The 17,799-nt window shown below is 35.3% G+C and overlaps 1 protein-coding gene across 1 annotated transcript in view; it reads left to right on the forward strand.

Moving 5' to 3' along the window:
• The window catches only part of LOC306854804 (CSC1-like protein 2), a gene marked incomplete at both ends in the record, with an annotated part of 38,806 nt that extends 27,912 nt beyond the window's left edge, over nucleotides 1–10,894 (forward strand). The window contains 10 exons of the mRNA XM_079393031.1: nucleotides 1,283–1,436; nucleotides 2,713–2,819; nucleotides 3,315–3,401; nucleotides 3,762–3,827; nucleotides 4,768–4,930; nucleotides 5,759–5,864; nucleotides 8,682–8,849; nucleotides 9,242–9,357; nucleotides 9,482–9,559; nucleotides 10,712–10,894. Coding sequence (XP_079249157.1) covers nucleotides 1,283–1,436; nucleotides 2,713–2,819; nucleotides 3,315–3,401; nucleotides 3,762–3,827; nucleotides 4,768–4,930; nucleotides 5,759–5,864; nucleotides 8,682–8,849; nucleotides 9,242–9,357; nucleotides 9,482–9,559; nucleotides 10,712–10,894 — 1,228 coding nt within the window. The remainder of the gene's footprint in view (nucleotides 1–1,282; nucleotides 1,437–2,712; nucleotides 2,820–3,314; nucleotides 3,402–3,761; nucleotides 3,828–4,767; nucleotides 4,931–5,758; nucleotides 5,865–8,681; nucleotides 8,850–9,241; nucleotides 9,358–9,481; nucleotides 9,560–10,711) is intronic.
• Nucleotides 10,895–17,799: the final 6,905 nt, after the last annotated feature.

The raw sequence follows: 17,799 nt of genomic DNA on the forward strand, positions 1-17,799 counted from the left end.
ATTCTCTTTCTTTTGGTCATAATATGTTTTCTGCATGCATGGACAATGACCCATTAGATTGGTGAAGAACTGGATCACAGTGCCTATGGAAGCCATTTGATATTTTTTCTAATACTTTTTATGCAAAGCATTTGATTTGACCTTCTGTTTCTTAAGCTCATTTTTTAATGGGTCTGCAAATAATTAAGATTGATTCATAATGTGTACTGAAGGGCCCTATGATATCAGCGATGCAGAAAACAGAGACAAAATCACAGAATCCAGTCATAAAAAAGAATTTAAAAAGAAAGATTAATTAATAACATTTTAATGGTTTGTGCTTTTATTCTTACCACCACACAATACATTTATATTAAATCATAAATCCAGAAAGATTAGAAGACATCAGAATTCCTGAAAAGATAAACATTTCATTGGGGACTATTGTTGTGAAATTATTAATTATTAAATTGATCAGACATGCTGTTTATTATTAAAGTTTAATTAAACCATTAAAATGGAATTTAATAAAACAAAAAAACAGAATTTATGAATTTGTCCATCTGGAATGGAATTCATAGGACCCTAAATGTTAATTTGTTGTTAATTCAATCATAAAAATAGGATTTATGGTACAATGCACAATTTCATAATGATTAATTCATTAATTAAATTGTTAATGTTTTATGCATTCATTTGATTAGTGATATTTTTGCTAAGAAATTTGTATTAAATTCTAAATCACAGACAACCCAGATTTTCTGAAAAGATGAAAGATTTCATAGATCCCTATTATTGTAAAATATATTCAGTTATAATATGTTTTAATAATTAAATTAGCCAGATAAGCCGTTTATTGTTAAAATTGAATAAAAACATTATTAAATCAGAAAACAGAAAAAATTAAGATAGAAAGCACAACATTTTGGAAAAATAAAACAAAGTGTGAGGGGAAAAAACTGATTTCATAGAGCCCTAAAAATTCAATAATTACAAAAAAAAAGAAATTATTGTAAAAAAATGGAATCCAGAAAAATTTGGATTTTTTTTTGGAATTTTGGGAAAAAAATCTTAATCTGATTTCATAGACTCTAACACTGTTTCACATACAGTACTAAAGTAAAAACATAGTAGGCCGTATACAGTGAGCAGTACGCTGTTATTGGATTCCCAGCAGCCGCTGTTTCTCTTTATCTGTCAAACATTTCTGTGCTGACCTCATTCTGTGCAGGAATCACCCGTGAGCAGTCGATAGCTGAGAGCTGAGCGTGTGTGTGTGTTTGTGTGTGTGTCTTGATCGCAGGGAGAATCTGTCTTTGGGAGGAGTTTCCTGGTGGCTTCGCTGCTTCATCATTAACTGCATCCTCTTCATCCTCCTCTTCTTCCTCACCACCCCGGCCATCATCATCTCCACTATGGACAAGTTCAATGTCACCAAGCCTGTGGAGTATCTGAACGTAAGTCTGACACAAACTCCATGGATATGTCTAGCATCAAGTCATTTTTAGTCGGTGAAAGTGAAAATGGTGCCAAAAAATGCAAAGTCGTTCAGAACATTTTTTGATGTTTACATCGACTGAGCAATCACAAAATGTGCCATGCCACCCGTTCACGGCAGGACAAATGCCAGATTAGCATGGATGTGATTCATCTGAGTAACTATTTCCAGCCTCAGCTGAGGTTCTCAGTCTTTCTCCTGTAGATCTGTCTTCATCTCACACACACACACACACACACACGTGAAGCGGCTCATCAGGGCTGTTGAGTTTACTATTGAGTGATGTGTGAAGGTGACATGAACCCAGCAAGACCTCCTGCTCCACAGATTAGACAGATTTCATCTCTCATATTGTGAAAGACAAGAACATGACATTGTCATATTTCAAAATAATACCAAAAAGAAAGAAATTACATTTGTATTAGCATTTTTTACATTGACATTTTGATTTGCATTATTTTCATGACAAAATATAATGTAATAACTTAATAATAAATTATATTAATAAGAACAATAACATTATATTTAATATTATTTGAATGTACGTTCATTTAATTATTAATAATTAATAATTGTGTAATGACAAGTTGTGTTATAATGATGATAATGAATATTTATTTACAATTTATGAATGAATTGTATTAATAATAATAAATATTGGTATAATAATATAGAATTATGCATAATAATAATAATAATAATAATAAATTATATATAATGACAATACATTATGCCTCCATCATAATGTAGAATTACTATAAGTTCAAAATGTATCATAATCATCATCATAATAGCAATATTAATAATATACCATCTTTTTTGATGGTAAAAATACAATACATTATATTTATTATTATCATTATGTATAATAAAATAGGTACTGAATCAGTTATAAACACCAAAACTAATACTAATAATAATTGTATTCAGTTTTAATTAATAAATGTTATTATTATTGTTACAATAATAATAATAATACAATAAATTATTTTTAAATATATTTTATAGTTAAATTACTTTAATAACTGAGTAGTTATAAATCAAGCTAGTATTTTTTTATTCATTTATTTATTTTTTGATACTCTAAGAAATTTCAATGGTCCTAAAAACAGGCTTTATTTATTTTTGCAAGAATATTAAGAATATTTTTGTATTATTAGCTACATATTTTGGGGTGAATGTGATTTTTGTGAGTGTAAACACAAGGTGGTGTGTCTGTGTTTGTGTGTGTCTAGAACCCGATCATCACCCAATTCTTCCCCACTCTGCTCCTTTGGGCCTTTTCCGCCCTGCTGCCCACCATCGTCTACTACTCAGCCTTCTTCGAAGCCCACTGGACCAGGTACAATCCCACAATCCCACACAACTCAAATCAGGTATGTGACCCTGAAGCACAAAAGCAGTCATGAGTAGCACAGGTATATTTGTAGCAATAGCCAACAATACATTGTATGGGTCAAAATTATACATTTCTCTTTTATGACAAAAATCATTAGGATATTAAGATCATGTTCCATCAAGATATTTAGTATATTTCCTACCATAAATATATTAAAACTTCATTTTTGATTAGTAATATGCATTGCTAAGAACTTCATTTGAACAACTTTGAAGGCGATTTTTCTCAATATTTAGATTTTTTTGCGCCATCAGATTCCAGATTTTCTAATAGTTGTATCCTATCCTAATAAACCATACATCGATGGAAAGATTTATTCAGCTTTCAGATTATGTATAAATCTCAGTTACAAACAAATTGACCCTTATGACTGGTTTTGTGGTCCAGGGTCACATATCTGCTCTGAAGAGTCAGGTGTTTATCTGCTGTGTTTCTCAGGTCGGGTGAGAACAGGACCACCATGCACAAGTGCTACACCTTCCTGATCTTCATGGTCCTCTTGCTGCCGTCTCTGGGTCTCAGCAGGTACTGTCTGAGATTTTTACATTTGTGATGAGGGCGAGAGACCCTGTGGATGTGGGGGAGGTTTATTTGAATCTGTTTATTGCATATTTAATTCATTATTTATATCTGTCGGAGTATCTGCCTGAAGCTCTGATGCAGACGTCCCTGTGAGACTCCATCAGCAGTATTTGTGCTTATGTGTTTGGGGCAGAAGCTTGGTGAATGATTTTACTATTATTAGCTTTTTAATACATTAAACATTACTAGTTTGCTGGGGATGATTGCTAGCGCTCTTCAAGATGAAGGCTTGTTGAAGTCACAAACCTCAAGTGTTAAACTTCAGATGCCAATTTCATATCACTAAATGTTCTTCTCTGTTAGTTTGGATGTTTTCTTCCGCTGGCTGTTTGACAAAAAATTCCTGGCCGAAGCCACCGTCAGATTTGAGTAAGTTCTGAAATGAAATGAATTTTTTTATTTTGTTTTGAATTGCTTAAACTTTCTTGCCAGTTGTAGCATTTTATTAATTAAAATAATCATATATTAATAAACTGAAATTCTGAATGTTTTAGTTGTTCAGATTTCATTTTCTTTTCTTTTTAAATGCTCAAACTTCATTGCCAGTTGTAGAATTGTATTTTTTTTATATTTAGATTTATGTGTTGAACTTCTGAATGTTTAGTTTTTTTTTTTTTTTTTTTTTGCTTTTTAAATGCTTAAATTTTCTTGCCAATTGTAGAATTTATTTTAAATATGCATATATTAATGAACATAACTTTTTAATATTTTTAATAATTTTATTTAAATTTAATTTATTTAAATATTCATATATTACTTAATTGAAATTCTGAATGTTTTAATTATTTTTTTATTTTATTGTTTTGAATTATTGTTGAATTATTGTTTTGAATTAAACTTTCTTGCCAATTGCAGCATTTTTATTACTCGTATATATTAATGAACTGAACTTTGATTATTTTATTTACATTTTTTAAACACTTAAAATTTCTTGTCACTTGTAGTATTTTGTTAAAAATATTCATATATTAACTGAAATTGCGAATATTATTATTATTTTTTTTTTATTGAGATGCTTAAACTTGCTTGCCATTTGTAACATTTTAATTAAATATTCATATATTAATGATCTAATATTCCAAATTTTCTAAAGATCCTAAATACGTTTAATTTACATATTTTATTGTATTGTGTTCTTGCTGCTTCATGTGTTTCTTGCTTTCTTGTAGCATTTTATTTAAATATTCATATGTTAATGAACTGAATTCTGAATGTTGTTAACGGTTCACAAACCTGCTTTTAGTTTTTATAGATTTGATTTAGTGCATATATTGAGGTGCTGATTATCTGGTTTCATCTGTAATTTCAGGTGTGTCTTCCTCCCTGATAACGGAGCATTTTTTGTGAATTACGTCATCGCGTCGGCGTTCATCGGAAACGCCATGGATCTGCTGCGGATTCCCGGGCTGCTCATGTACATGATCCGGCTGTGTTTGGCTCGCTCGGCCGCGGAGAGACGCAACGTCAAACGGGTACGAAGAGATGCACATGCCGTCCTTTCAAACCATTCACATAATGCTCTTATATCATTAATGCTCAGGTGAATCCAGCAAAACTTGACAGGAACATGTGGGTCATGCATCATCCTAAAATACATAGAAAAAAATCAGAAATGATATTTTGCATAAAGAAAATAAAAAAATTTTAGGAAATGTTTTTAGGATCATTAAATTGTTTTTGCATTGTGACATTATTTTCATGAATAAACACATTTTAGCCAAATAAACTTTACCTTATTTTATTCATTCATTCATTTAATTGTATTTTTTAAATCTATTTATTCATTCAGTCAGTCATTCATTTATTAAATTGTATTTTATTCAGTTATTCATGTATTTATTAATTGATTTAATGTACAGTATTTTATCTACGCATTTATTCATTTATATAATTAATTTGATTTATTAATTTGTTTTTGTTTATTTATTTAAACCAGCTTTATTTAAAGGCAGACCAACAAATATTACCATTATGTGTAAACACTTTACAATTAATTTTTTTTTTTTTTTTTTATTAATTTGTTTATATGTATTACAGTAATGTAAAATGTGCTCTTTTGTCATGAAAATGCCACAATGGTTAAAAAAAAATCTTAATAGTCCTTATAATATTAATTAATTGTATTAATTGAAAATTGAAATTGATTGTTTTCCTTTAAGCAAAAAAATTAAAAATTTTTTGTGTTTTTGATAAGTTTTGTGAGATTCATCCTCCCACAATGAGTTATTTTTACCTGCTGTTCATCTGGATTTGATTCCAGTCTGTGTTGTGTGTGTGTGTGTGTGTGTGTGTGTGCGCAGCATCAAGCCTATGAGTTTCAGTTCGGGGCCGCCTACGCCTGGATGATGTGTGTTTTCACCGTCGTTATGACGTATAGCATCACCTGCCCAATCATCGTCCCCTTCGGTGAGTCAGGCCACGCCCACTTCCACATCAGCCCATTCACGAAACCACAGGCCGACAGCCAATCAGAGAGAGGGAGACAGACGAACAATAAGGATGAAAGAGAGGATGCAGGGAGAAATGCTGTGAATGATACGACCGAAAGTGTGTGTGTGTGTGTCCAGAGCGCCTCCTGCTGGCCGCACGTCTGCAGCTTCAACAATGGAATATGCAAGCTGTGCCAGCAGAAGCACCTGTCTACACGCCATGTGTGGGGATGTCTGTGTGTCAGATTAAATATAGATCCTCTGCCTGCATATTCACTGCAAAAGCACACAAACAGGGAAGACTTGCTGCATTGGAGCAGTAATCTCTTTGTTTTCTGTCGCTGAGCTTTTGCTCACTTTGTTTCTAGAAGTCTCTCAGAAACACACACACACACACACAGGCGTTCGTTGAGCTGGCAGTGTGTGACTCATCGCTGTTCTGCGGAGGAAACCTTATTTACATCTCTCAGCCCACACTGTAAGCACAGATGGAGATGCTCAATTGCTCATTTGGGACTCAGCGGTTCACATCTGATGCGATTAACCTCACGTCCGCCCGTCTGCACAAGTTGATATCACATGTTGCATCTGAAATGAAAACACACTACAGGCTGATGTTTTGTCACTTGAAAGATGCTAAGACAGTCCTCATGAGATTACAACAGTAGTTTTGTGGCCTTTCATTCATGTTGGTTACTCTGAGCTCATCTATACACCAGCGTGCTACTACTACAAGCTGGTGAAATAATATAATTTTAGTAGATATGAGCATTCAATATTTTAGGTCCATTTTTCACATTTTTAATGTCACTTCTTGTTTGCTGGTGTGTAGGTCTGTATGATTTGATAGGAAAAATCTAATTATGATCAGGGTTATTATCATTAACTAAAAAAAATAATAAAAAAAAATACTTAAAATAAACATTTAACTGAAATAAGATAAAATTATTTTAATTCAGCTAATTATCAAGGCAACATTTCTTATTTTCTTTTAAGTTGACGTACTAAAATAACTAATATAATAATGCCATGATATATAATAAATAATATATAGATATTATTTAAAAACTTTACTAAAACTTATCTATAATCTAACTTAATTTTTATCAGAAAAATGGCAATCAGTATTTCACCAATCAAAAATCTAAATTATTAATATTATTATTTTTATTATTATTTATTTACTTTTATTTTTTAAAGCTTCAGGTTGATATCAATTAATTATATCTCAATACAGTTATACTTATTATTGAATGAAAATTCTAAACATAAGACGTATTACATAAATATTATTATAAATGTATAAAAATGCTACATAATATTTTGTAAGATAGTTATAAATAATGTGTTATTTTAAATACACACACACATTATATTGATAAATATAAATGTGTTTTATAGTGTACATTTGCGCTGCTAATATTTTTTGGTTGTCTTAATTTCTTCCAATTTCAAATGTTAAACCATCAAGCTTTTATTTTGACACACAACCGCAGGGGTCTTAAAGCTTCTTTTTTGACAGCAGCTGGTTTGTAAGTGCTTCTTATTAAACGTTTAGGAGAATGGTTTCAAATGGATGTTATAGGAGACAGAAACTCATGAGTTCATATGGAGCAGCATTTACTGTAAACGGAGACTACAGCCCTGCATTTCGCGGGCCGGGCCTCGGGCCTGTTTTAGGCTTCTCCTTATTTTTGAAAAAAATTTGCCACGCTGGTGGAAACAACACATGCTACCGCGACTGTCAAGAGCGGCTCGACGGTGTTTAGTGTGCCGCAGTAGCAGCGAGTGCCATCAGCGCAGCTGAAGAGTTCTGTGTTCAAATACACGCAATAAAGCTTGCCGTAAAGCCCCAGCAAAATTAATTACCATGAATGTGTCCAGGGAAAATAGTAAGGAGATGTTTGAATTATTTACTGATGAAGATGATGATCCTGATTCACCATCTCCTCATTAGACGAGAAGTGCATCTTCACCGATTATGATTATAATGAAAGAGTTTTGGCTTTCGATTTGATTTATTTCATTAAAGCTTTCTATAGATGCATTTATCATGTCTGTGAGGCATGTATTTGCTGACTTTTGGTTCATTTTTGTGAAGCGCTCCTGTTTTTTTATAAAAGCACAACGTTTTGTTGATATTGTGAGTGCACACAAATAAAAGTAGACCCTTTACAGTTCAGAATGGTGTATTACTCTTACCTTTTATGAGCAAATATTACGGTGTAAGATGTTTCCATTGAAAAAAAAAATGCAATTGATTGCGCTGGTGCCTCCATGTCCTGCGCTTAACTTCCTCTCTCCGCACAAACTACTGGATGCAGCGCACATTTATCTAGGTTTAACTTTTAAACATTGTTACTGTTTTAGTATATCTATAGATTTTATTTTAGGCCAGTCGTGATGATTTGAGAAGGATAAATTGATCAAACATAAGCTATGATCAGCCTGCCGGTCTGCCGCTGGCCGCTTGGTCGTTACTTTAAAAAAGAAAAAAACTTGTTTAATGAACAAAAAATGCTCCAAACATTTTTCTAAATGAGCTTAATTATGAAATATAACCACTTTGCCATTACATACAAAACTGAACTATTTTAATAGCTGAAACATGAGCCGTTTTGGGAGAAGGGGAAAATAAAATAAAAGACGTGCTCGGGTCGGACTCAGGCCGGTAATTCTGATAAGCTGTCGGATACGGGCCGGGCTAGGGCCTGAACGCCTCGGGCCGGGCTAGGGCCTAAAATGAGACACTGGATGGAAATGTAATATACTGTAATTCACCTGTCATCCTCAGGACTGATGTACATGCTCCTGAAGCACCTGGTGGACCGGTACAACATGTACTACGCTTACCTGCCCTCCAAACTCGACAAGAAGATCCACTCGGGAGCCGTCAATCAAGTGGTGGCTGCGCCAATCCTCTGCCTCTTCTGGCTGCTGTTCTTCTCCACCGTGCGGACAGGTGCGTTCACTCAAATATGTGACCCTGGAGCACAAAAGCAGTCATAAGTAGCACAGGTAATAAGTAGCACATAAGTAGTAATATGCATTGGTAAGAACTTCATTTGAACAACTTTAAAGGCGGTTTTCTCAATATTTAGATTTTTTTGCACCCTCAGATTCCAGATTTTCAAATAGTTGTATCTCAGCCAAATATTGTCCTATCATAACAAACCATACATCAATGGAAAGCTTATTTATGATCTATTAATCTCAATTTCAAAAAATGTACCCTTATGACTGGTTTTGTGGTCCAGGGTCACAAATATCCTACTTTAAAGTAAGACACTACAGGTAAATAGGGTAACCATCAGAGTACCATCAAAACGTGGCTTACTACTTCTGGTTTCTCAGGGTTTTTGACCCCGACGTCCATGTTTACCTTCGTGGTGCTCATCATCACCATCGTGGTCTGCCTGTCGCACGTGTGCTTCGGTCACTTCAAGTACCTCAGCGCGCACAACTACAAGGTACGGGTTGCAGTACTGCAGGTATGAGCTCAGGGTACAGTCCACCGGGCGGCACGGGTAGCTCAGGTAGACTGTTACTTGCCCCAGAGCAGAAACGCTCACCAGCACCTCTGTCTCGTTACAGATCGACACCAATGACGCGGAGATCGACGTAGTGGAGAACGGACGCCCTGCTAGATCCTCACCCTCCAACAAATCTCAGGTACGTTCCCAGCGTGAAGTTAGTCGTGGTTTCTTCAACCGAAAACAGTCAGAATTTAGTTTTTCATGGTCATTTTTCACCCTCTATAGGATCCTTAGAGTTAAACAGGCTGTTTTTCTATTTGACTTTAAAAAGTCAACTGTTTTCACTTTTATTTTTTACTTTCTATTTTAACATCAAGATCTCCAAGATCATTCTTATACTTATTAATAATTCATTTAAATGATCTTTAATTTACATTGTCTATATACAATGTAACATTGTAAGTACTACTGATATTTGGATAGTATTTTTATGTACAAAATAAAATTTATTTGAATAAGGTATTTTAACAATAAAAAGCATTTATAGTAATTTATAAAAACAATAATTATAACAACAAATAATTCCAACATTATTTTATTGTTTTTTAAAATTAAATAATTTATCATTAAATAATTTAATTTATTGTTTTCACAGTTTGTACAAAATTAAATGGCTGATTTTAAGACATTGTGCATGTATTGTTGTTGTTATTTTGATAAATTCTAAATACTTAATTAATAATAATAATATTTAAAATACATTAATTTATTGTATTTTTATTACTATAAACTGATATGTTAAAGTAGTATTTGTTGTACAGAATTAAATTGCTGATTTGAATAATAACAAATAGTATGTAGTATTGTTGCTATTAATATTATAATTAATTATGATGATAATATTTAAATTACATTTTAATTTATATTATGTTTTGTAAAGTACAAGTGATACATAATGGTAGTATTTGTTGTTCTGAATTAAATAGCTGATTTTAATAATATAAAATTGTGTCTGAATTGTTATTATTATTGCTATTATTGTTATTAAATGTATTATTTGTGCATTAGTGCTAGTGAAAATGTGCTTTATTGTAACTGAAATATTGGCACAATGCAAATAATCTTAATAGTCTGAAAACAGGCTTTATGCAAAATATAATTTCATGTTTCATTTTCAATATTTTTTTTATTTTTATTGCATATTTAGTCTTATTCTTGTTGATTTTGGGGGCGAAATAGGATCTCTGTGAGATTCAAATCAAACGATCAAAGACGATTCTGTTTTTCATTTCATACATGTTTAAACAGGCAGATCTTTTTATGACTATTGTGTGTCTGTTTTCAGCAGCAGATGTACATCGCCCAGGTCCTGCAGGACCCAAACTCTGACGAGACCGGAGCAGGCAGTGGAGAGGACGACGGTCAGGGGTCCTCGCAGGACGAGGAGATGATAAACGCCGGGAGCAGCCTAAACGAAGCCGACTTCCAGTCCGGAGAGGACAGTCTCCTCGCCAACGAGGTCCACCAGTAACCACAGCCGAGAGAACGACACAGACCCGATCACAAGGCCTTCATCCGCACACGTCTGTTTGTCCCCGTCAAACGCTGTGAACCGGCTCCAAACATCAGCACCTTAGAAACCCACGTCTGCCAAAACACTCAGACTGTACATAAGCACATGCTCCGACGCTTACAAATCATTTCACACATGTGCATGAACACACCGGCGACTGCTTGTTTGGAAGCTCAAAACCCATTGCAAGACTTCCCGGATTTCCCTTTTCAAAAAAAATTCCAAGTTTGGATTTTTTTTTTTAAACGCCTCAGGAAATGGAATAACGGATGGGAAAATGTCCTGTTTTCATTGGTCTCTTTCTCCCATGGTTTCTCCTCAACAGCGATAGTGTTCCTTGTCGACGTCGCCAGCTTTATTTGCTCGCTTTTCCTTGTTCTTTGCCCAAACGATTGGATCTGGTATTCCAAAGGAGAGCGTATCGTCAGAATTCGGCTTGAAATCCGTCGGCTTTAGACTGCGTTAACTGTACAGAACACTAACAGACTGACTGACTCTCCTGTCTCCGCCATTGAAACGACTACGGCAATGGCGTTCTTGAATTCTTTGCGCTCCGATTTGAACTTCTTCCCGTTTAGTTTTGGTATTTTTAACGCTATTTTTGCCTTTAACGGGTATGTTCGTATGCCTGCAACGGAGTACTGACGTTCCCGTCCTCGTAGCGCAGTAGAAACCGCTCGCCACTCATAACGTGACCTTACGGACTAGATGCTAAACGGCGATGGAGACTCAGCGATTCGAGGCACTTGAGAAGATTTGTAGTTTACCAAATGTGTTTGATCGGGAAACTGCCAATTCAGATGTTAGTTTAGAAACCGAATCCTTGTAGTTTTGATAGTGTAAACGAGGACAGCTAGTGAAAAACGGGCTCTTGTTTGGTGCCTGCTTTTGTAAGAAATGTTTTGGGAGAAATCTGCCGTCGGAAATGCGTTTAGTTTAGTGATGTCAAACGATTAATCACGATTAATCGCGATTAATCACATCCAAAATTAAAGTATTTGGTTGCATAGTGTATGTGTGTACTGTGTATATTTATTATGTATATATAAATACACACACATGCATGTATATATTTAAGAAAAATGTTACGTTTATATTAAATATATTAATATATAATAAATATATACATACAAATATTTTCAAAATATATACTGTATGTGTGTGTATTTATATATACATAATAAATATACACAGTACACACACATATATTATGTAAATATAACCTTTTATTTTGGATGCGATTAATCGTTTGACAGCACTATTTTAGTTATGAACGACTGACTGAGTTTTTTTTTTTTTTTTTCTAGTTAAACCTGGTGAGATTGATCTAATCCAAGAACTAATATTAAGAGAACTGTAGACGTCAAATGAATCATCTGACTGTCGATAAGCAACAACAACAAATGACGTCGCTTCAGTTTTAGCGAGCTAGATGAGAAATAATAACGGCTTGTAGCCAAAAACCACCACTGGAGACTCATCGCTAGAGATCTGATCCGGTTACAATGAACCCCAAGCTGAGATAACCCTTAATTCTAATTCATAAAAGAAAATGATCAAGTGAAGAATTATCATGCTTAACTTGAGGGTTTTGTTACAACCGGTCTCCAATATATCTGTCTTAAAGAAATAGTTCACACAAAAATTAAAATTTGCTGACATTATACTCACCCTCAGGTCATCCGAGATGTAGATGAGTTTGTTTCTTCATCAGGTTTGGAGAAATGTGTCTCAGTAATGGATGCTCTGCAGTGAATGGGTGCCGTCAGAATGAGAGTCCAAACAGCTGATAAAAACATCACAATAATCCACACCACTCAGTCCATCAGTTAACATCTGGAGAAGACCAAAGCTGTGTTTAAGAAACAAATTCATGAAGACGTTTTTATCAAAAATATACATCTATAATGTGAAGGACAACTGGAAACTGATTTTTTCAAGTGTTATTATGAATTTTGGACTCGTATTTTAGTTTAAAACGTCTTCGTGGATTTGTTTCTTACAAACACGCGTCTTTTGTCTTCTCCAGATGTTAACTGATGGACTGGAGTGGTGTAGATTATTGTGATGTTTTTATCAGCTGTTTGGACTCTCATTCTGACGGCACCCATTCACTGCAGAGCATCCATTACTGAGACACTAATGTGCTACATTTCTCCAAATCTGATGAAGAAACAAACTCACCTTGGTCAGCCTGAGTACATTTTCAGTAAATTGGGTGAAACTGGGTTTAATCCATCAAGAACTGATGGAAATCCCAGTCTGAGAGGTTTCTATTGGAGCCAATCATGTTATAGAGTGGCATATTGTCAATATAAAAAAGGAATCAGTTTGTTTTCTTAAAGAAAACCTGACCTTTAAGGGATTAAACATGCATGTCAACAACATGTACAGATCTGATGTACAAACCAGTTTTGTTTTGCAGTACATTACAGACCTTAGTCAGGTGAAGAAACGTATAAATGAGACACAAGCAGAACATTTCAATCTAATAACGATCAGTTTAGAGATTCACCGCTGGTGTTTCATGAATTAATTTGTTTATGAGTGAAATTAAGCCGGACATCTACCCCGACTAATGTCTGTAGTTATTATTATTACAGTATTTCATGTTTTCACACCTGCTGCTGCACACGATTCCTCTAGATTGATGTGCCAGATTGTTTTCTTTTAGTTGTCAGCCTAACATTCCATTTTGCAGTAGTTTTTGTGACCCAAAAGGTCTAAGCGACACTCCTGAAAGAGTTTCATCATGTCTGAAAATGATCTTGATGCAATATACGGGATTCAGCAAATAACTGGTACTAAAATGGCACAAAGTGACTTGAGAATTGAAATCGAACAGCCTCGGGTGTTCTTTTATTTTCCAAACGATAAAAATGTTTACATCTGTGTGTTTCCTTGTTCGTCATCTGTCATTTTTACTTGTTTTCCTTGCGTTCTCAGCGATGAAGACACAAATGGTAACCTATGAAAGCTGTAGCTTTGTGCGTGGTTTGGTTTGGGAGTCGTAGCTACACGCTGGAGATACTGACGTCAATTTGTGTCTTGGATATCGTCGATGATGAGCGGTGTGTGAATGTGGTGAACGTGAGCACAAGATATCGAAAAGCACGCTTTGTATACCCAAAGGAAGGCCATTTCTTCGTTTCTGGTTCTGTCCTGTTTTTAGGGCTCCCTCACCGGCTTCTTATTGAGTTAATGAAGTGAAGTCTCTTCAGCATTTGGCAGTGAAGTAAAGAGCGGTGTGGGTATTTTTGTCAAATTGTACAAGAAACTGTTTGGAGATGCAAATGTTCAGCCTGTTGAAGTATTTGATACCAGTAATGTATTAAAGATGTGTCAAAGCTAGCTGTAACAAGGTTGTTGCTTAATGGATTTTTAATATATGACTTTATTTTGTTTTATAAGCTAACCATTTAAGTTATGAAGTGCATAATGTCTTTTAGAACAAAAACACTGGAGATGCAATAGAAGAATATGTACGTTATGCAAGAATGGATCACAGTTTGTTTGTACAAAAGTTGTGATGCCAATGTACAGTATGTCTGAAAGGGGCCGAACTTTAACAAAATGTGAACTAAACCTGTTTCTGTTCCTCTTGTCTGCTCACCCTGTAGGAGACGTAGACGGACTGCTCTAGAACCTGTGTGAGATTTTTGACACTTTTTTTTTTTTTTCTCTGTCCGAAGCTCGTCCTTATGGTGAAGCATTTGTCATCTTCAGTTTCTTGATCATTAAAAGTTAGTATTCATTCTGTGCACTTGATCTGTTGTTGCTTTCGGACACAAGAGGGCACTGCAGCCTTGAGCAACTTGGACATGATAGTCTCTATACATTGTGTGTATGTATAATTTTATTTAGTATTATTAGTAGGCCTACTCTTGCAGTACTTAAGGTATAAGTTACAACAGGTGAATGGTGTAAAAATGTTAATCTCACCATGCTTTCCCCAGTTGATTAATCATGGCACATCAAGACATTGTTTTGCATTATAACTTTTGCAAAATATAATTTGCAAATTATGCATTATCCAATTAAATGCGCTCGTTTGCATACGTTGAAGTTTTTCCGTAATTCGCAATAGTGTTCATCTCGAGATTACAGATTTGATAGACTAGCCTATTTATTTTCAAATATTTTTTTTTTTTTTTACATTTTAATCTGGACTTCAACATGCCCTTGATATTGATTATTATATTGGTCAATATAATATTTGCAGTGGGTTTGTAAAAGCTGTTTTTATGCATGTTTGACCTGAGATTTTGTTGTATTACACGTTTTGACAAGCAGGCGTCACCAGGTGTTTCGAGCGCTAATCGATTAAAAAAGGTTTCAAAGATTCGGAAATGGTATGTTCCTGCACTTCCGGAGGCTGCAGTTTCAGGACCGCAGTTCTATTTTATGTGACAGCGTTTTCTAGCCAATCAGGGGCATAGAATTAGGGGGGGACGCAAGGGACCCTTTCAAGGACTTGCATTTAATACATGGGAGGAATGTAGTCGCACACCGGACGAGAAGAGCAGTGCTGCATTTAGAACAACTCACAGGCATTGCACCCAATTCAAGACAGCAGTCTAAAACAGTAAATATAAAAGTTAACTTCAGGAATTAACAAAGGTGCATCAATGTTTTGTCAAACACCATACTTCAAACTCAGAGCAAATGGAAAGAGAAAGCTTACAGACAGAAAAACAAACGTTATGCATTCATTCATTCATAAAGACCCCCAGCGCTCTGATGCTGATGTTGTTGGTTCACAAAATCTAAGTTGTGTAATTGTCTGTTAAACATTCATTTAAAAAACAACAACTCTATATATGAATTATGAATATGTTGGCTACCATGAGCTATAAATAAAGACTTTAGGTGACATGAAACTGTTGTCAAAGATCTATCAAAAATTGTCCCCACCATCGTCAAAAGCAAACCCACGCCCTATAGCATTTAGCTGTGCAAAACAGTTCATTGTACTGCTGGATGTTGTAAACTGTATTTCAAAGTGTTAACTACTAATACTAATAAACACGCAATTTTTATACTGTGCACTTTAAGTGGGTCACACATTAGACGAGAAGCGCTGTGGCTGTGAACTGAAGTCTCGCAAAGACACAAGTCTTTCTTTCCAAGAAAACTGAATTTGAGAATGTATATAGAATATAGGCCTATTGAAATAAATTAGGGTTAAAATTTCAAGAGGGTTAACAACGGGTAGCTGTGTTTAGGGTTAGGACAATAATTATATAATAAAGTGTATACAATTAAACAAATTTCCTTACATCATAATATACAGAATTAAATAGCAAGTGCTATAAATAAAATAGTATGAGCTGCTAATACATGCATATAGGCTACATGCATACAAAAAATAAATAAAACAATGAGAAAAAAAAAACTATAGGAGGCTAGAAATGCAGTCCTGAGACTGCAGCCTCCGGTTGTGCAGTAACACCCTTCTATTCCCATCAGCTTTGGTTAGTGAGTAACGGCCAAAGTACCTATTATACATCATTTGGTTTTGGACTTTCCACTGTAATTATGACAATGATATATTTACAACAGTGAATTCCAAAGTCACAATACTCAAAATTATATAGGCCTACATTTGCAGAACACTTTAAAGTCTCTCATATACTTACTTCAGAGCGGTTCTCTTTTTAATATATATATATATACTCACCTAAAGGATTATTAGGAACACCATACTAATACTGTGTTTGACCCCCTTTCGCCTTCAGAACTGCCTTAATTCTACGTGGCATTGATTCAACAAGGTGCTGAAAGCATTCTTTAGAAATGTTGGCCCATATTGATAGGATAGCATCTTGCAGTTGATGGAGATTTGTGGGATGCACATCCAGGGCACGAAGCTCCCGTTCCACCACATCCCAAAGATGCTCTATTGGGTTGAGATCTGGTGACTGTGGGGGCCACTTTAGTACAGTGAACTCATTGTCATGTTCAAGAAACCAATTTCAAATGATTCGAGCTTTGTGACATGGTGCATTATCCTGCTGGAAGTAGCCATCAGAGGATGGGTACATGGTGGTCATAAAGGGATGGACATGGTCAGAAACAATGCTCAGGTAGGCCGTGGCATTTAAACGATGCCCAATTGGCACTAAGGGGCCTAAAGTGTGCCAAGAAAACATCCCCCACACCATTACACCACCACCACCAGCCTGCACAGTGGTAACAAGGCATGATGGATCCATGTTCTCATTCTGTTTACGCCAAATTCTGACTCTACCATCTGAATGTCTCAACAGAAATCGAGACTCATAAGACCAGGCAACATTTTTCCAGTCTTCAACCGTCCAATTTTGGTGAGCTCGTGCAAATTGTAGCCTCTTTTTCCTATTTGTAGTGGAGATGAGTGGTACCCGGTGGGGTCTTCTGCTGTTGTGGCCCATCCGCCTCAAGGTTGTGCGTGTTGTGGCTTCACAAATGCTTTGCCGCATACCTCGGTTGTAACGAGTGGTTATTTCAGTCAAAGTTGCTCTTCTATCAGCTTGAATCAGTCGGCCCATTTTCCTCTGACCTCAGCATCAACAAGGCATTTTTGCCCACAGGACTGCCGCATACTGGATGTTTTTCCCTTTTCACACCATTCTTTGTAAACCCTAGAAATGGTTGTGCGGGAAAATCTCAGTAACTGAGCAGATTGTGAAATACTCAGACCGGCCCGTCTGGCACCAACAACCATGCCACGCTCAAAATTGCTTAAATCACCTTTCTTTCCCATTCTGACATTCAGTTTGGAGTTCAGGAGATTGTCTTGACCAGGACCACACCCCTAAATGCATTGAAGCAACTGCCATGTGATTGGTTGATTAGATAATTGCATTAATGAGAAATTGAAC

This window comes from Barbus barbus (genome assembly GCF_936440315.1).
Source record: "Barbus barbus genome assembly, chromosome: 35".
NCBI classification, from domain to species: domain Eukaryota; kingdom Metazoa; phylum Chordata; class Actinopteri; order Cypriniformes; family Cyprinidae; genus Barbus; species Barbus barbus.